Below are 19,830 nucleotides of genomic sequence, written 5' to 3'. Positions count from 1 at the left end.
GCTGTATCATAGAACAGTCTTGGCTTCTATCCTTACTTTTTCTGGTTATGTATTATCATTTGCAGGAGTGTTGAATCGCTTGTTGAACAGCTCAGAAAAAAGCCTATATGCTTCTTCATTTTGACTAACTCCAGATCACTAAGCTCTGAGAAGGTAAAGAGTTTTCTTCAAATGTCAAGTTATTCAATCCCTACATCTCATTTCTCATTGCCATAGAAAGATTTTTATTGAAAATTTATTATCAACCAAATCAAATTTCTCCGAACTTGTTTTATTGTCTGAATAAAGATTTAACATTTTGCAGGCAACTGCATTAATCAAAGATATATGCAGCAGTCTTCTTACTGCAGCTAAATCAGTTGGTAATATTGATTACACTGTGGTTTTGAGAGGTGATTCGACATTACGTGGACATTTTCCAGAGGCAAGTACAATTGGTCTCAGAATATATCACAAGTACTATTAGATTGTTGCGCTAACATGTCTAGCCACATAAAGGTACAAGCTTTCCAACATGTCTAGCCATGTAATGCAGGAACCAGATGCAGCTGTTTCGGTAATAGGTCAGGTGGATGCATGGATCCTTTGCCCCTTCTTTCTCCAAGGAGGCCGTTATACTATTGAAGATATACACTATGTTGCAGATTCTGATTGGTATCAGCTTTCTCTTGATTATATCTGAATAAAATTTGGTTTCTCTTATCTGCTCCCCTCCCCTCCACAAACAAGAGAGACCAGAATAAAAAGAAAGGAATTACCAAAAAAAAACATTGTATTCTGTGATATTTTAGAACTCATTGGATCATATTGGCTGTAGGCTTGTTCCTGCAGGAGACACAGAGTTTGCTAAAGATGCAGCCTTCGGCTATAAATCTTCAAACCTTCGAGAGGTCTGGGTTTTCCTGTTATCTACCTGAATTACATGTCAGTTTATATTTTTGCCCAGAAGATATCTGTTCTGAATTTGCTAGTTGCTTCACCTAAATGTATTAGTGGGTGGAGGAGAAAACAGCAGGACGCATTCCAGCCAGCAGTGTTGCATCCATTTCTATCCAACTTTTAAGACAAGGTGGACCAGATGCAGTTTGTGAGCATCTTTGCAGTTTGGAGAAGGTAATTTCTGTGTGGCTGTATGTTTATCCGTCTGCATTTGTGCTACTCTTAATGTGCGTGTGCATGCAAGTCCTCATTTAGGGGCATTTGTTTGTATTCTTGCATCCCCTCCTGTGTGCATGGACTTCTGCGTCAGTGCAACCCTATGGTTGAATTATTTACCTCTTTTGGCCTTTTTCAAGTTAGATGTGACTACTTAATGGTTTAACTTTATTGATGGTCATACACATAATGACCTGTGACTTTCGCCTACTTGAATCTTGTGCAAACACTAAAATATGTCATGCTAATACTGTACATTGTTGATAAGTCAACATTGTTGTTAACTGCCTCCAATTCTGCACAACTTGGACAATAGTTCAGCTGGTTCTCATCATTTATGCTAGACTGTTGAGGGGTGGGGTAATGTTGTACTAACAAGTAAAGGAGGAAAGAGGACTAGGCGATCCTTAGCATGCCTAAGTACCATGGCAGGCAGTAAAAAATGATGTGCGAGGTAAAGGTGTACCTAAGTGGCTCCTTGGTTGCATTACATGCTCCCCAGGTAATGAGTTGGTAGTAATAGTAGTCTACTTAGAAGTTAGAGGTGTGAGGGGTCAATTGCTTGGTTGCTCTGTGAGGAGGCAGGCTAGCTTATAGGATGCCCTGATTGGTATTAGTAGCAGTTGCTCAGGAGGATAGAGAAAGAAAAGCCCTGGGTTGCAATGGAGAGAGAGAAAGGGACAATCAATGCATCTAATTGAATGGTGTCTGGCCATCACGAGGTAATAGAGGGTTTGCTAAAGTGATGTGGGAGGTGGGATTTAGTATTTCATTGATGGACTTAGTGCCAAGCATCAACTATAACACTTTAGAGGTACTCAAGTATTCAAAGAATTAGTTTAGAGGGAACTCCTTTAATCAGCAAGCTTACTGTCTTAAAACTCTTTATAACATCCTAGGTATTTGGGATTAATTCAGGGATGTTACCACAAACTTTGAGGTCACTCCAATCAAGTTACTAGAGATTTGGCCATGAGGTCCCATAATGAATATAAGATAATAATAATGATAACCAAAACCACGTAACTACATATATACGCTTAGATGAAAAGCTTGGTTTGTTGTTGTTGTTGGTAAAAAGCTATCTGTTTGTGCTTTGTTCTTTTGTGAATGGAAGATTTGCTATGCCAAAATATGTTTTTCAAAATTGTTTCAAATGGATATTGATTTCAAATTTACATGTTTGTGCTTCTCAGATTCATTTCATTATTCTTTAAATAGAATGCAGTGTTAATTTATTTGACTTAACTAGTGTTAACAAGTTATAAAGGAAATAATTATCCATGAAGCTGCAATGCCTTCCTTATGAGAAAAAATAAAAAGATGCTTACTATTATTAAAGTAATATTAGATACCAGTCACCAACTAATCATTATTTGTTCTATTAGTATTTAATGGTCTGAATGCTTGATCTTTCCTCAATTTTTTCCATACGAGGAAGTTTGTGCTTAAAGGAAATTATGAATAGAAAAAACTAAAAGAAAAAGAAAAGATTGATCTCTCTTTTTGTCTTTTTAATTTTTTCTTTTAAGGAAAAGTAAAGAAGTTGAAATGATACCTGAAGAGGGACAGGAAATGTAATATCAATATCCAAAGGGTAAACAGTAAAGAATGTTTGAGTGCTCCTGAAGGATGTTCGAGTTTCCCTCAATTCCACATCTTGTTGAGTATTTTTGGGTTGATTTAAACAAATCATTAGATTTTTTGTCTAATTAATTGATCTTACCACATTTATTATTCAAATATAGGAATTACCACTTACTGCTTATCAAATACTTGTCCTTTTGAAATGTCAATGATAAGCCTGGTAGTGTTTTCTGGTATCCAATTATGCAACAATGAAACTGTGTTTATAACTAGAATAACCTTCAAAAATTTATATTGCTGGGATCATCTTTAATGCATCTTAGACCTTTTTGTAAAGCTTCATTCATAATGATACCTCTGGCTGGATTTCCATAGAGAACTTCATGATTAGATACAAAGGATTCACCATATTGTTATTTATTTCTGGAGCAGGGGTCAACATGCATAGTAAATGCAGTTAGTGAAAGAGACATGGCTGTATTTGCTGCTGGAATGATCCAGGCAAGATACCGCAAATCTTATGGTTTTCATTGTAGTTACTATTTTTTTGGAACATGTTGACAAAAATTTTGAGAGGTTTGGCTTAAGCTTACACTAATTGACAGGCAGAACTAAAGGGGAAGTCTTTCTTATGCCGTTCTGCGGCCAGTTTTGTTTCTGCCCGCATTGGAATTATCCCCAAAGCTCGAATCCTCCCTAAGGATCTAGGAAAAAAGAAAGAGAGAAGTGGTGGACTAATAGTTGTGGGTTCATATGTTCCAAAAACAACAAAGCAGGTTGAAAGTTGGTGAAGTTTAAAAGTTTATTGTTATTCTATTCTCTAAGTTGATATACTGTTGATTGTTTGTCTTTCACAACCTTCAGGTTGAAGAGCTTCAGTCACAGTATGGACATATGTTAAAAAGCATTGAGGTGACCACAATTCATATTATATTTCTTTGTTTTGTACTTTAGGCTTAAATATGGCCCTTTTGACACCAAAATATGAGAAATGACCACAAAATTTTGCAATGGGCCCACTGAATTATTGGTTTGCACTAGGTATTAAGTTTTCCTTCTTTTTGGTGAACAGGTTTCTGTTCATAAAGTTGCTATGAAGTCATTAGAAGAGAGGGAGGAGGAAATTAATAGAACAGCAGAAATGGCATCTGTTTTTCTTGCAGCTCATAAAGATACTCTAATAATGAGCAGCAGAGAACTCATCACTGGAAAAAGTTCGTCTCATTTTAGTTCTTTGTTAATGCATCCAATTTTGACTTGCATAAAAACTTAATGAAGTAACTATTTCACTTTGTCTCTTTTCTTGGAAAATTCTTACTAGCTTACTAGCTACACAAGCCCTCACGCATGTATATAAAAATAAATGTTGATTGTTTGAAAGATAAAGATATTATTGCAATTATTTTGTTTCTACAAAAGGTAAATTCTATTTATTGAAATGGCAACTGTTTTACCTCACTTTTGATAGCTGCTTCTGAGAGTTTAGAGATCAACTTCAAAGTGAGCTCTGCACTGGTTGAAGTAGTAAGGCGAATAACTACAAGACCTTGTTACATTCTTGCCAAGGTACTTTAGTTTTGCAAACAACCAATTATTCCTTGATTATATTTTTCAGTTATGGCATGTCTTATAAATCTGTTGGAAGCCATATAATACATTCTGATAGAAAAGTTATCCATCAAATTTTATTTTTCTTTTTATACAAACTTTTTGCAGTAGCTGCCATCATCAGCTGCTGTCTTTCGTTCTTTGGCAATTAAAGATGATTAAATCTTTGTATTTGCTAACAAGCCATGTTTCCCTAATATTTTTATTGGAATAATGTTGACATATTGATGTTTTAGATCAACTAAATCAATAAATATGTGCTGGTGATTATACTATTTCTCCATGCAGAAAATATTTTTGGCTAGAATCTTTTATCATAAAGAAAATGGGATCCCTGCCAGCTTTGAGTTGCATGTGAGAGGGACATTATTTGAAACTGATTCGATTTCAAATGTAACAAACTTACAGCATACATGTCATCCAAAGATAAATTGGAAGCCGCAAAGAGTTGTTTAATTGGCAGGCATTAATCAGATAGTGGCTATTGTCTTAAGTTCTTCAAGGCAGCTCTTAACATTTACTTTTCATCTATCTGCATATTTTCTATGCCTTTTGTTACTTTAGGTTTTATTTGAAGTGATATTTAGCTACTTGTCATCATCTCTAGACAATTTTAATTATGGTTTCCCTTTCATTCATATCACGACAATGAAATGCATTTAAGTTTGTATAGTGTATCTTCTTCATATTTATTAATGTCTTTATACTGTTTATTACCAATTGAGTGAAACAAACTATTGAAGGAATATAATGGTTATGCCTTTTTGTTTTAGGGTGGAATTACCTCATCAGACCTTGCTACAAAAGCTCTGGAAGCAAAGCGTGCCAAAGTAGTAGGACAAGCCCTAGCTGGAATCCCTTTGTGGGAGCTAGGTTCTGAAAGTAGACATCCCGGAGTTCCATACATTGTTTTCCCTGGTAAATTCTTAGTTTTGTTTCACCTGTTTCAACAGATCCTACTAAAAGCAAAACTTTGAAAGTTCACATTGTATTTCCTGAGTTTTGTTCTCTTTTTGTCTATAGGGGTTGGGTTTGTATGGGGAATGGGTTTATATAGGGGTTTTTGCTGGCTTATGTACAGGGGTTGATCCTTGTGTGATTTTGTTATGGCATACCTCTATGTTCTTTTGTAAGGGGTATGCCTTGCAAAATCTTTTTGCTGAAGAACTACGGTTCTTTCAGACCTTTAATATAATTGAACTTTCAAAAAAAAAAAAAAAAAAGCAAAAATTTGAGCCTAACTTTAGTGAAATTACCTTTTTTAGGTAATGTTGGTGACAGCAAAGCACTGGCAGAAGTGGTTAGATCTTGGGCTCACCCTCTCAGACTTTCATCAACAAAAGAGATCCTTCTTGTAAGTACCATTTGTAGATTTTTTTTTAACTATTATTATTAATTCTTCCTCTGATACTGACGATGTTTTTCTGCTTAAAGAATGCAGAAAGTGGTGGCTATGCTGTTGGAGCCTTCAATGTCTATAACATGGAAGGAGTTGAGGCAGTTGTAGCAGCTGCAGAGCAAGAACGTAGTCCAGCTATTTTACAGGTCAGAAGCTGGTTTTTAGAAATTACAAAAAAATCTTGACATGAACAAGGCTCAATATTAACTTTTTACTGCAGCATATGTTGACATCTTGACATCTGTGAGTTTTAAACTTGATATCAGCCATTTGTTGTCAAACAAGTAACCCCTGAGGCCCGATGCTAAATAGCATAAATATGTCCAACAAGTAACCCGAGTCCTGATGCTAAATAGCATACGTATGTCCAGCAAGTAACCCCTGAGGCCTGATGCTAAGTGGCATGCATATGTCCAACAAGTAAAATTGGACCCAGTTGTTTGCAGTATTCTATGGCATTTGCATAATTAATTTAAGAAACACAAAGTGGGTGATTATAGCTGATTATGGGTTAGGGGAGGACCTTACCTAGAACCTAACACACACATATGCTACGTCCAAGCCCAACACGGCCCTCATATACCTTCATCTAGTCTAGGTTTTGCATTCATAGAAAGGATACGGGAAATAAGAAAAATTGAATAACCTTGACAACTCAAGGTGGCAGGAAATGAACTTTATTTAGCTGTTACATTACTTGTAAATTTTGATCACTCTTAGGCTCTCTTGATAGGTATGACAGAATGGAGGAAGAATGGAAAGCTTTTTAATCTAATGGTCCAAGTTTTATAACCACTTCCTAATTTTAGGATAACTATTTGCTTAAAATGTTTTCTGTCCTGCCTCCTTTCCATCCTTCCTTCCAAGCAAAGGCTTAGTGTGCCCCTTCACCTTCAGATCACTTAGGCCCACCATCTACAACTTTTTCTTTTTTTCATTTTTCTTTTAGCTTTTTTTTTACTGGGAGAATGTATGCATGCCTGTTTTATTTATGTAAGAAATTGGGGCATGCTTCTTTTTTCTTAAAAGGGAAAATCTTCTAAACACCAATCATACAATGTGTTTCTGAAATTTGATTGGGGAAGTACTTTTTCCTTTCTTTAGACTCAATTTCAGAAAAATTACTAATCTCCCCATTTCTTTTCTAGGTTCATCCTGGTGCCTTTAAGCAAGGAGGGATTACCTTGGTTGCATGTTGTATATCTGCTGCAGAACAGGCCAGCGTAAGTGGCACTTCATTTAAAAATGCCAAAAGGAAAAAGAATGGAATAAGCTGCAAAATGAATTGCAAATCATACATTCAAAAGTAGTATGTTGTGTGGTTGTCAAATTTGTCTGTAAAATGATATTTTGTTTGTCCTGGTAATAGTAGCAATGAACATTTAGATTGGATTCACTTGGATATCACCTTTGTTTTCTTTCAATTGCTTGTTATGCTAAAATTCTGAGTTGGTAAACCCCTATTATAGAATCCCAATATGCAGACACACACAAGCACAACTTGACGCTTTCATTTTTATCTTGGTATCTGGCAATTTCATGTCTTGGTGAGAAAGAAAGAATGTCTTGATTTTGAGATGATATTTCGAATTCAGCTCTTTGAGCAAAGGGATATATGCACTTACAATTGAGCCGAATGCTCAGAGTGAAGATGTTACTTTTTAGTTGTGGAAGTTAATATGCAATATGTTTTCTGGAGTTTGGTGTAGCACCACATATGACTTAGTAAGAAATTATCGCTTGGAAGATGAAAGTTCTTGCAAATAACATAACACAAATTATTGAAGAGCTGCCTTTAGCAAAACAGAGAAAAAAATGGAATTTGAGTTAATGCAAGTGCTTATATGGCAGGTTCCCATCACTGTTCACTTTGACCACGGTACTTCAAAAAAAGAATTGTTGGATTCTCTTGAGCTGGTGAGTAAGCTTATTTTGACCAAAAGTTGTATTTAATCATTATACCGAATTGAAAACCTGAATTAAACCCATAATATGATTTGTTTGTGGAATGGTAATTCTTGATAATCCATATGTTTTTACATGGTACTAGTTTGTTTAAGAAATGGCAATTTTTTTTTTCCACTGCAAGGGCTTTGATTCAATCATGGCGGATGGTTCACATCTTCCCTTCAAGGATAATATCTCATACACAAAGCACATATCAAACTTGGCCCACTCAAAGGATATGCTTGTTGAGGCAGAACTTGGAAGATTGTCAGGAACAGAAGATGATTTGACTGTTGAAGATTATGAAGCTAGGCTGACTGATGTTAATCAGGTCACTGTGCTTAATCGTATTAAAAGTGCTTTACTATCAATTTTCTATTGCTTATATCATAATTTTTCCTAACGAACTTCAGGCCCAAGAATTCATAGATGAGACTGGTATAGATGCCTTGGCAGTATGCATTGGGAATGTACATGGAAAATACCCAGCCAGTGGCCCAAATCTCAAACTTGATTTGCTTGAGGTCAAGTATACATAATCATTGTTTTCTATTGTTGCTTATTTTATTAGTGTTCAGATGACTGCTGACTCATCTTTAGCCGTTGTGTTGAATTCTGCCTCATGGCAGGCTGCATTTACTTGAGGATTACTTATCCTGTTCAATGCTAAGTTCTGGTTAATGATAGATGCCATATTAAATATTTCTACTAAGTTCCAGTATGTTAGAGAGATCATGGTGCATACTTATACTAAATTCAGCTGATAAATTTACTGAGCTCTTAATGGTGGTTCTCACATAGAAATCTCTGAACACCAGTGTCAAATTTTGAGTCAAGATGGTTCTTTTTGGTTACTTGTATTCACTACAGAGGTTTGATTGAAACACAATCTCTTGTCAATGCCTTGTATCACACTTTGTTAGATGCTTATAGATTGTTATCTATTTAAGTTAACTTCTGCGAATCTTCCTTTAACGTCTTAAAACATAAAGCCAAGCTCCTTGTGTCATCTTTTCTTTGGTGAGGGAAAGGGCTGACAGCAGATCCGAAAATTCACGGTTACTGACAAGCTAAATTACAAATTGTTTTTGTTTTTTAAATTTCTAGATTTCAGTTTCCAGTATTTAGGCGTAATAATATTTTAATAAACCCAGCCTTAGATAAACCCTCAGTAGCTGAAGTATTGAGTCTAACTTTCCTCTTTGTTCAGGATCTATATGCCCTAAGTTCAAAGAAAGGAGTTTTTCTTGTGCTTCATGGAGCCTCTGGTTTGTCCAAGGAACTTGTGAAGGTATGTATTTCTGGATGGGGTCATTGATAATATGACAATTTAAGTATTGCTTATGTCTAGACCTGATAATTTTGGACACGACACGTTAACAAGATACAAGAAAACACGTTGTTAAGCAGGTTTGGGTTTAACGTGTTTTGTGTCGACACGTTTAGGACACAAAAATTCCTGTGTCTTGTTAACCGTTTAAACTCATGTTAAACCTTTACACAACACAAACTAACCATTTAAAACACGACATAGTTAAGACACAAAACACAAATTGTCAGGTCTATAGATTGCACTATATAAAAGCCAAAATGAATGCTAACGAATCATTTTAAACTTGTTTATTACCTTGGACAGGGGTGCATAGAGCGGGGTGTGAGGAAGTTCAATGTGAACACTGAGGTACGAAAAGCATACATGGACTCACTGAGGAACCCCAAGGGAGATCTGGTACATGTAATGGCTTCTGCGAAAGAAGCCATGAAAGCCGTGATTGCAGAGAAGATGCATCTATTTGGTTCTGCTGGAAAAGCATAGATGGTTTCGCAATTCGGATTGTGGTCATTGTTCCCTGCAAAATAATTATAGAAAAGGTTACTTCCATTTTATACCATTAGTCCTTCTCTGTACCAAACATATCATGGTTCTTTTTATTTGTGAAAAAAAATTGTGGTTGAGAATGAGATTGGCCTGACAGAATCCAGCTGAATTAGCAAGAGTTGGTTATTCTTGTGCAAGATCAACTTTCTAATATTTTTGACCTAGATGTGTTTTTTTATATATATTTTTTTATTTTTAGGTTAGTATCTATATGTTAAATAGTGAAATATTATATATTTGGTGTTATTCCAAGAATTCTAACTGTTGTAATTATTAAAAGTCGTGTATCATTGTTAAGAACCATTACATTAATGACATTTTTTTAACCTTCAATGCAATTTTCTAACCATAAATAAATTAAATTAAATTATATACTAACAATCTCATTGAAAATTGCACTTAAGTAATGGTTTACTTGGGTATTAAGTTTATTTAAAAGATAAATATTCTTGTAAGAGTTCTCAATGGTTAGGGATTTTTGATGACCTAGTAGGACTTTATAAATATAAATGCATCCAAAATAAGAAGTCTCTTGTTTGGCGGTTCTCTTAACTGTCTTGGTACTTAGAATTCGATATCGACATTTTTCGTACCTTAAAAATATTTTACATTTATAAAAGTTTTTTGAAGAAGTCATTAGGTACTTAGAACTTGTCATTTCATAGTGTGGATGTTACATAACACACAGTAAAGCTTTCCGTACTAAAAGACATTGTTTGGCGTTTTTTTAACTATAGATACTTGATTTTAGTTAATACTTATTTTATAAAGAATTATTTTATACAATTAAAACAAGTAAAGTATTACTTCATGTAAAACAATTAGAACAAATGAAGCGTTACTTCACATAGAACAACTAGAATAAATAGAGCACTATTTCATATGGAACAACTAATACGAGTAGAACAGTTACTTTGTACGAAATAATCACTTCACATGGATACAGTGAAAACGAAATAAGTGGTAAGGTTCATAGGTTACTTTCATCTTGGGATATTTCGGAGAGTTTGGTTTGATGGCTTAGATATGGAGGTAGTTAAGAGGTCTTCCTTTCAACTTTTTTTTGGAATACAAGTGTTTCACCCTCTTACCTTGTACTTTTGTATCTATTCTCTTACAACTTCTTCTTTTATACTTGTTTACGTACAACTTTTTCTCTTACACCTTTTCACATGTATTTATTTTCTATTACCTTTTACTCGAAAACAAATCTTATTATACTCAATTACAGTAACAGTTTTTCACATTAATATTCTTCATAATAATGTCATTCAATAGGCGCATTAAAACTTATTCTTGAGTAACCATCACTTTTAGCACTATATATAGAGCCTCACAATTCATTTAGAAGAGCTCTCCCCCCTCGGAGCTAACGCATTCTCCTCTAGAGAGCTTCTCTCTCTAAATTATCTCTCTAATTCTCTTCTATTCCCTAATTCTCTTCTTGTTCTCTTCCACTTGCCACTACACTCAGTACTCTAGGAACTACTCCGATTTTCCTCTCCGCCGTATCCTTTTACTTGTTTGCAACGCTTTCTTTTCTTATCACAAGAACTCTCTTTACACTAAGCATGAGAGTCTCAACAACTTTCTCAACTGGACCTTGAAATTGCTTCTCATTTGGATCTACAAATTATGAAATATGAAGTAATAAAAAGGAAAGTGAAGTCATTACCTACGTGCTTTCTACTTTTTTTTTAAAAAATTTACCTTGACATCCTGCTTGAGCTTGCAATTCTTACTCAGTAGCATATTCTACTAGTTAACTTCCCCTACTTGAGCATGAAATGAAAATTTTTTATTAGACATCTATCTTGGCACTCCTTCAAAATCTTATATGACATTTCCAAATTTCAAAAATATTTTTACATTTATAAATTTTTTCCAAAGAAGTCAAGAAGTACCTAGACCTTGTCGTTTCATAGTATGGATGACAGAGAGCACACCAACAATGCTTTCCCTACTCAAAGATGTTGTTGTTCAGCGTTTTCTAAGCATGAGAGTCTCAACAACCTTCTCAACTTGAACTTGAAATCACTTCTTATTTGGATTTACAAATTATGAAATGAAAATATGACATATGAAGTAATAAAAGGAAAGTGAAGTCATTATCTTCTTGCTCTCTGCAATTTATTTTTTTAATTTACCTTGATGTCTTGCTTGAGCCTACAATTCTTGCTCAACAGCATCTTCTACTAGCACACTTCCACCTATTTGAGCATGAAATCAAAATTTTCTATTAGACATCTTACCTGTTTTGGCACTCCTTTAGAATCTGATATCGACATTTTCCATAGTTCAAAACTATTTTTACATTTATAAAAATTTTCCAAAGAAGTCAAGGAATAGTTATATCGTGCCGCTGCATATCATGAATGACAAAAGGCACGCTAATAATGCTTTCCCTCCTCAAAGACTGTAAAACCCGACCCTATAAATACATGTCATGACATACATGTACTGAGTAGTATGTTATTATGCTAGGAAAAGCACCTAAGAATAGACGAAACTCGGTATTGTACCTAATGGTACACTTGAGTTGATTTAACCTTGAACTAGTTCAAATAGGAATTGTAGGATGAAATTTAATATTTTATAGTCCAAGAACGACTAAAAATGATTGTTCGGAGTTCGAGGGTTCATTTGGGGTAAAATTAGAAATTTTGATATTCAAGGGTAAAATCGTTATTTTACCACCTAAGATAATAATTTGATCATGGAGTGAAATTTTTGACCAAGATTAACTATTTGGAGTATAATTTAATGATAGGAAGTGAAAAAGTTTAATTCTGGTGATTTTTGGAGTGTAGGGGCAAAATCGTAATTTTGCCACCCACGGACAAAATTTGAGATTTTGAGAGAATTTAGATCAAATTTGACAAATTGGAGAATGGTATGAGTATAAGGGATGAAAAATATGTCTATGGGCAATTTTTCAATTTTTGGGGAAAAAATGTAATTTTTGACTTTTACGGGGGCAAAAGTGTAAATTTTAAAAATTACTCCACCAAGACTTTGGATGAGTCTGAGAATTTTATCTAAGCTATGAATATATGAGACAAGTGTATGGTGAAAATTTGGAAACAAATGGATGAAATTTTAAAAATGGGCCAATGGGAAAGTGACATGTGGCATTTTTTAATGATATAATATTATTTTAATGAAAAGTCAGCCCATTTAAACCCAAATTTTAAGTGCTGGTCGGCCATAAGGAAGAACAAGAGAGGAAATAGAGAGGAAAGGAAGAAAAAAAGAAAAACCAAAGAGAAACAAGAAAATTCAAAGGGAAATTCGCGGTTTTCGACCGTTTACGCGTCTAACGGTAAGATTTTTCGATTTTAGCTTGATTTCTACATTTCCTATGCCTTTATTTCCATTTAGCATGCTTGAGGAGAGAGATCAAAAAGTGATATCAAGGGCTGGACGAAATTCTAGGGGAGAGAAATTGAAATTTTTAGGTTTTGATTTTTAGTTAAATTGATAGTTTTAGTTAGTTAAATGTGTTTAGAAATTAAATTGGGCAAGAAATCATTAAATTTTCACAATACCCACTCTTGGCTGGATGCTCAATGCTGTACAATGATGATGAATTGATTTTATTCTAAGGAAAATGAAGAGAAATGATGAAAAACGATTAAACGTGATAGAAAAACAAAGTAGAAAATTAACCGAGTTAATGTCCAATTTTTGGCCGAATTTTCCAAGGAAGGGAGTGAGCTGATTTTGTTTTTTTTAGAAGGTTATTGGCTGATATTTAATGGTTAAAAATGTTGGAGAGAGAATGGGATGATTTAGAGCTAAAATGGAGCGCGTTAGTAATTTATCGGGCAAAGTGCCAAAAATAGGTTAATACCGCGTTTAAGCCGTTTTAGGCTATTGCATTTCATACCATGCATTAGTATAGGATTTAAGTTAATTATATAGTGATTTAGCATCAATGTGATGAATTGTGTAAATTTTTGTAATGTGTCTAGGAGGAGAGCCTTCCGGAAAAGGCAAAGATGTCGTACCCGACGAGTAGTGATCGGGGCGCTTAGAAAGCTTTTAGTTTGTACAAACGGTGAGTAAACTTATTATTATTGTAAATTATCTAGAGTTTATTTTTAAATGCCCTTTATGTATTTTATGAAATGAGAACGAGATTAAAACGAGATTTTTAATGTTTTAGGAATAAATGTGACAAATAAAAATATACTGTATTGATTATGAAATTGAGTAATTGGAGGCTACAAATTGACTTGAAAAATATATATTTTCCTAGGAATGGCTTATGAGAAATGAGTATATGTGGCTATATTTTGTGAGTGCATTTGGGAAATTTATGTAAGTTGATTTTACTATGCAGACTGGATAAATAAATAAAAGCCACGTTATACTGTCGAAATTTTATTAAAATTGGTGGGTTAGTCACTACAGTGACGGGTTTCCGTGGACTGCCTATTAGAGGGGCACGGTAAACCTAGTTATATAGTTACTCCGGTTGTAGAGGCGAGGAGGGTAACTCTCGGGGTAGTATTAGAGCTCACTTCACGTCGAATCCCCACATGAATGTGTAACTCGGTCAACGCCAAGGAACGGCTGGTTTTAAAAAAAAAAAATGTGTTTCACATGTGAATATTTTAACACCCTTGGCAGACTCGATTAGATGCCTCGACCAAGGTATCCCCGAGGATTAGTTTTGGCTTGAGCCTTGTTTTAATAAAAGACATAAGCCTTAACAACTGTTTTGGTAAATTACAAATATTTTATGGTTTAAGAAACAAATTGAAAACATTATGAAATGGGTTGAAATTTGTTGTTTAAACTTGCCTCCATTTTACTCTCCTTTAGATAGTTATGATAATGTTTGTTTACTCATTGGGATTTTATAATCTCACCACCCTCATTTTCACCAATTTCAGGTTCAGTATAGACTGTAGGTAGCTGATCTCATCGAGGACTACCATTGGATCTGCATTTTCCAAACCGTAGGTTCACAGTCCTCTTTACTTTTGTTTATTCGGGGGCCCTCTTGTTATTGTAAATTAAATTAAATATTTTGGCTTACTGTATTTCAGTATGTATAAATTTATTTAGCTTTTACGCTATAAAAATTATTCACGTATAACTCTATAAATATTATTTTATAAGAAAATAGAATATTTTCCTTAATATTTCTTTTATTTTCTTATTATATTCAAATAACCGTAATTTCGTTTTAAATGAAGATTTTAGAGTTTTAAACTCATTTTGAATATGAATTATGTGTTTTGTACTTGTATATTACGTTTTAGCCAGTTTCAAAATTTTTGAGAAAAAAATGACCAAAATACCCGTGTGGTGAAAATTTTATTTTGATTGTTTTTGATCTAAAATAGTATATATTGTCTAAAAACTCGATATTTAACAATAATTGCTCACAAGAAAGGAAAGAAACTGATATGTAAGCCTTGCGGGGTTCCGGTTGGCATTCCGGATAATGAGTGTTAATCGGGACGTCGCGACGATTGTCATGGGTCTGAGGGAGGTTCCAGGTCGTGACAAAGACGTTGTTTGGTGTTTTCTAAAAGAGTAACTGCACATTGCAACCTTAATAGCTTTCTCAACTTCATCTTGAGATTATTGTTCATTTGGATCTACAAATTATGAAATGAAAATATTAAATATGAAATAATAAAAAAGGAAAGTAAAATCATTACCTACTTGCTCTTTACAATTTTTTTTTTTAATTTACCTTCAAGCAATGGCGGATTCAGGATTTTGCCTGAGGTTGGCTGAAGGATAATCATGGATCAGGTCAATGATTTGATTTGAAGTAAAAAAATTAATCACTTTTGAAATAAAATTAAATTATAACATAAAATTTCATTATAAAGTTGAGAATAATGCAAGCGTTGACCAATGTTTTTACACATGTAAAGTGATATGTGAAGCATTACATCTTCAATTTGATTTTGAAAGGTTTATAAACTTGTGTAACTCAATGTTGTCGAAAGAAGTAAGGAAATGGCTCTTACACCACTAGTGGAGTTAGTGGCTCCTATACCATCAGTGAAGTAAAAAAAAAAATTGAAAGTGAGTAAGGAAATGGCTCCTACACCACCAGTGGAGTCAATGGCTTTTACACCATCAGTGGAGTTAGTGGCTCTTACACCACCAATGAAGTCAAAAAAAAAATGAAATCAAAAGGCAATAAGGAAATAGCTTTTGTTGGGAGATGGGCTTAATTATATCATATCAATAGTTGAAACAAAAATAAAATAAACATGAACATAAAAACGCAGCGGAATTGAAACTAGGAATCGACTCTCTTCCCAAGGTCACTTTTATTGAATTTTGGATGATTTACAATAAAATATATTAAAGGTATGATTTGATCATTACCTTAAGGACAAAGAAAAGCTGGATTTCTTGTCCTAATAACACTGGTAAGCTTTTAGAAAGTCTTCTCATCAAGCTTGGTTGTTGCAAATCAAAGTGTCGTAACGTGCGAGTCCGGAAACTCGACTGCTAGACGTGGAAAAATAAATGTTAAGAGTCACCACCAATCTTTTTTATCTAGGTGCGATTGGCCACCTATTGACTTGGTTCTAATCGACGAAGTCCTAAATTAATTTTAGGTCCGTCGAAAGAATGATAAACTGGTCTACGATTTTTTAGAGTTGGGTTTGAGAGTACGGTTACGCACGGATAATGATTAGCACTCCCATGGTGGCCGTTCCACGAACAGTACTACTTAATCATATGTTATCCTATTATAACCTAAACTATTGATTTTATTCTTATTTTCCCCTAATCCTTGTTTATTTAGTTAATTCTTTATTATGTTACCATATTAAATCTTTTTATTTGGTTTTACTGGTGCACATGATGCAGTTATAAAATGATGTCATGATTTACCAATTTTAAATAATGAGAACGACAACCTTGTATCGGAAAATCGTTCGTAGACCATCTCAACGCTTTAGTGAAGTCTCGAAGTTTCCTCACCTAGGGATATTCTCAGAAGAACTTATCTCTACAAGTCCTTCGAGGAAATCCCATCATCGGAGTTCCCGTCCCATTAACAAAATATATATCATATGCTATGCCAAAATGAAATTATGGATGACGTCTATATGAGCGCGTTTATAAATATAATTTAGTTGATTTATAATTTATAAAATAATATATTCAATAGTTTAGGGTAATTTACTACCTTATTTATTTTTTTATTGTATATATCTTTTTTAGAAACATTCTATTTAAATCGATAACTTTTAATTAATATTATGGGTTAATATGTTTTATTTAACTATACATTTCTTATTGAATAAACAATTAATTAATTTTTAATTTTTAATTTTTTTATTAGCGATAATTGTTTAAGTTAATTAACTAACTATGTCAATTTATATTTAGATATAACGTTATATAAATTTATTTCTTTGAACGTTTAAGATGATTATTTGAATTAATGGGTATTGGAATATAGAATTTGGATTTATCTAGATGTTTCGGTGAAAATTCTCTTCGAATTTCGCACCTAAGAAATTCATCCCGAAAGAGGTAACTTTTTACCTTTTCAAATGAAATTCCATCATCAAATTAACTTAAAATAACCATTATATTTTTAATATTTATAATTTTATATTATATCATATTATATATATATATATATGTCACGACCCAGAACTCTCATCGAGCTCATGACAACCGTCGCGAAGCCTCGACAGACATTTTTCACCCCGAATGCCGATCGAAAACTCGCAAGGCTTCGTATCAGCTTTCGCACTTCCCCGGTGAGCAATAGTTATCAAATATCGTAATTCGAAAGATTACGAGTCATTTCCAAATCAGAACATAACATATTGTTCTCTAGCTCATAGGGGCATTTTCATAATTTTTCGTCAAAAATCTCAAAACTTGCTAAAAATGTAGTAGGTAAGCAGAAAATATATATTTAGTGATTTAAAAACAAATTAAGTATCTAAAACGTTCATTTGAAGTAAAAATTTGACCATTTGAATATAATAAAAATATTTAATAAAATAAACTATTTTCTTGTAAAATAATTTTTTATAAAGCTATCGGTAAATAATTCTTATTGCGTAAAAGTTAATTATATTCATATATACTATAAAGCAAATAACCAAAGCATAAAATTACTTTTACAGCTACACGTGGGCCCACATCTAACCAAAATGCATCGGAAGCTGAAAACCTACAGCTTTTGTCGATTTAAATCCAAATGAAGGTCCTTATCAAAGTCAGCTAACTATGGAATTCCCTGAGCCTGAAATGAGAGGAAATGAGGGTGGTGAGATTATAAAATCCTAGTGAGTAAACAGACACCATCTAAACTATCTAAAGGCGAGTAAATGGAGACGAATTAAAATAAGTCATCATACTGTAATTTCATTATCTTTCAACTCATTTCACCCAAATAAACAAATAGGCTTATGATTTCCTGAAAAGCTTGGCTCTTGCCAAAAATTATTCTCATACTCAGTTATTAGGGATACCTTGATCGAGAGTTATCTCAACCGAGTCTGCCAAGGCTATTAAATGTCTTTACATCCGAAATTTTAGCCATGCCTTGGCATTAGCTGAGTCTCACTCTCACGCGGTGGTCCACGTGAAGTGCACTCATATCGTTACCTCAAAAGATACTTCATCTAACATCTCCCCCCGGAGATAAATATATAATTGGGTTACCGTGCCCCTTTCATAAGCAGTCCACAAAAACCCCCACCACTGCAGTGACTATGGATTATTTTATTTACCACCTGATTTATAAAATCTTTTTCTGCATGACATGGCAATTTATCGCAACCTAGCCTCTCAAGGCTGAATACACAGTACAATAATTCTAACACCAAAATCAGTTTAGCCATTCATGCTCATTTATTGTCATAAGCCATTCAATTTAAAACAATAAATTTACAACACAAGCAGGCAGTCTCTAATTACTCTATTTTCAAAACCAGTATTCAATTTTCTAGAAAATTATAAAATCATTTTATAAAATCACAATTTCTCCTAAAACATAGCAATTTTCCATTTAAACCCATTTTTCATAAAATCACACAATTGTATAAAACTACTCTAGATAATTAAGACGATAATAAGTTCACTCATAGTTCTAGGAGTCGATGTACTCCTAATCCCAGTCTCCAAGCACAATCTCTGTACTTTTACCAGTGTAATTTACTCACCACCTATCCACAATGTACAATACATAATTCACCACATCAATGCTTGACCATTATAAAATCAATTCAGACTCAGTGTATATGCATGATGTGATATGCAACTTATCCGACTACCGCTTAAATGCGGTGCTGACCTAATTCGGCCTATTACCCAATTAAATGACAATTGTGTCCAATTTGGCACCAAATTGCTCCATTTCATTTCTAATATTTCAATTCACTAAATACAATTCCAATAATCTAAAATTTAGCCTAACAACCCTCACAATTCTTCTTGAAAACTTCGGCCATTGTGGTGCACTATCACTAAAAATTTTTCCTGTAAAGCCCGACCTTATAAAATACTTGTCATGACATACATGTGATGGATAGCATGTTTGCATGCTAAGAGAGTCTCGAAAAATTTACAAAAGTCGATATTGTACCTAGAGGAACAACAAAGTTGATTTAAGCCTCGAACTAGATCAAATAGAGATTTTAGGGTGAAATTGAAAATTTTATAGTCTATGAATGACTTAAAATGGTGATTCGAAGTTCGAGGATTAATTTGGAGTCAAATCAAAATTTTCACTATCTAGGGGTAAAATGGTAATTTTGCCACCTGAGAATAAAATTGGAATATTGGAAGAAGTTTTTGATCAAGATTGATCACATTTGACTCATTGGAGTATAATTTGAGGTTGATAAGTGAAAAAAATTGTAATCTCGGTATTTTCGGAGCATAGGGGTAAAATGGTAATTTTGCCACCTTAAGGGCAAAATTGTAATTTTACACACCCGACACTTGTCCAGCACATGAATTTTACCCAATTTTATCATGGATAATTGAAGGGATTTATATGGTGGAGAGAGAAAGCTTAATAGTTAAGAAATAAAAATAGGCCAATGAAATGGTGACACATGGCATGTTAATATCCATTTATTTTTTTTAGCTTTAAAATCAACAAAAATCAGCCAATTTTCTTCATTATAGCTGGCCAAAGCATGAAGTGAAGAAGAACAAAGAAAGAACAAAACCTAGGTGGGAAAATTGAAGAAAAAGTGTGAGATTTCAAGGGATTAAGCTAATAAAGGTAAAATTT

At 33.8% G+C, this 19,830-nt stretch overlaps 1 protein-coding gene and 1 long non-coding RNA gene across 2 annotated transcripts in view; both read left to right on the top strand.

Annotated features, from left to right (window-relative positions):
* Positions 1 to 9,712, top strand: part of LOC18604364 (ketose-bisphosphate aldolase class-II family protein) — a 32,642-nt gene extending 22,930 nt beyond the window's left edge. Inside the window, exons 24-42 of the mRNA XM_088804434.1 lie at positions 66 to 153; positions 305 to 424; positions 536 to 654; positions 818 to 890; positions 994 to 1,113; positions 3,175 to 3,243; positions 3,348 to 3,518; positions 3,607 to 3,654; positions 3,815 to 3,956; positions 4,211 to 4,308; positions 5,124 to 5,268; positions 5,616 to 5,704; positions 5,785 to 5,895; positions 6,898 to 6,972; positions 7,601 to 7,666; positions 7,839 to 8,027; positions 8,110 to 8,220; positions 8,907 to 8,987; positions 9,333 to 9,712. Of these exons, the coding sequence (XP_088660560.1) occupies positions 66 to 153; positions 305 to 424; positions 536 to 654; positions 818 to 890; positions 994 to 1,113; positions 3,175 to 3,243; positions 3,348 to 3,518; positions 3,607 to 3,654; positions 3,815 to 3,956; positions 4,211 to 4,308; positions 5,124 to 5,268; positions 5,616 to 5,704; positions 5,785 to 5,895; positions 6,898 to 6,972; positions 7,601 to 7,666; positions 7,839 to 8,027; positions 8,110 to 8,220; positions 8,907 to 8,987; positions 9,333 to 9,512 (2,095 nt within the window). The 3' untranslated portion in view covers positions 9,513 to 9,712. The remainder of the gene's footprint in view (positions 1 to 65; positions 154 to 304; positions 425 to 535; positions 655 to 817; positions 891 to 993; positions 1,114 to 3,174; positions 3,244 to 3,347; positions 3,519 to 3,606; positions 3,655 to 3,814; positions 3,957 to 4,210; positions 4,309 to 5,123; positions 5,269 to 5,615; positions 5,705 to 5,784; positions 5,896 to 6,897; positions 6,973 to 7,600; positions 7,667 to 7,838; positions 8,028 to 8,109; positions 8,221 to 8,906; positions 8,988 to 9,332) is intronic.
* A 3,063-nt stretch (positions 9,713 to 12,775) lies between these two features.
* LOC148763541 (uncharacterized) lies at positions 12,776 to 14,617 on the top strand. Its single transcript, XR_016025107.1, has 3 exons — positions 12,776 to 12,897; positions 13,550 to 13,635; positions 14,477 to 14,617. It is a non-coding gene; the product is annotated as an uncharacterized LOC148763541 (long non-coding RNA).
* The last annotated feature ends 5,213 nt before the right edge of the window (positions 14,618 to 19,830 follow it).

Source organism: Theobroma cacao, chromosome 3, assembly GCF_053813885.1.
Source record: "Theobroma cacao isolate CCN51 chromosome 3, ASM5381388v1, whole genome shotgun sequence".
NCBI classification, from domain to species: Eukaryota; Viridiplantae; Streptophyta; class Magnoliopsida; order Malvales; family Malvaceae; genus Theobroma; species Theobroma cacao.
Note: the sequence above shows the minus strand (reverse complement) of the source record. Positions and strands in the feature narration are given on the sequence as shown.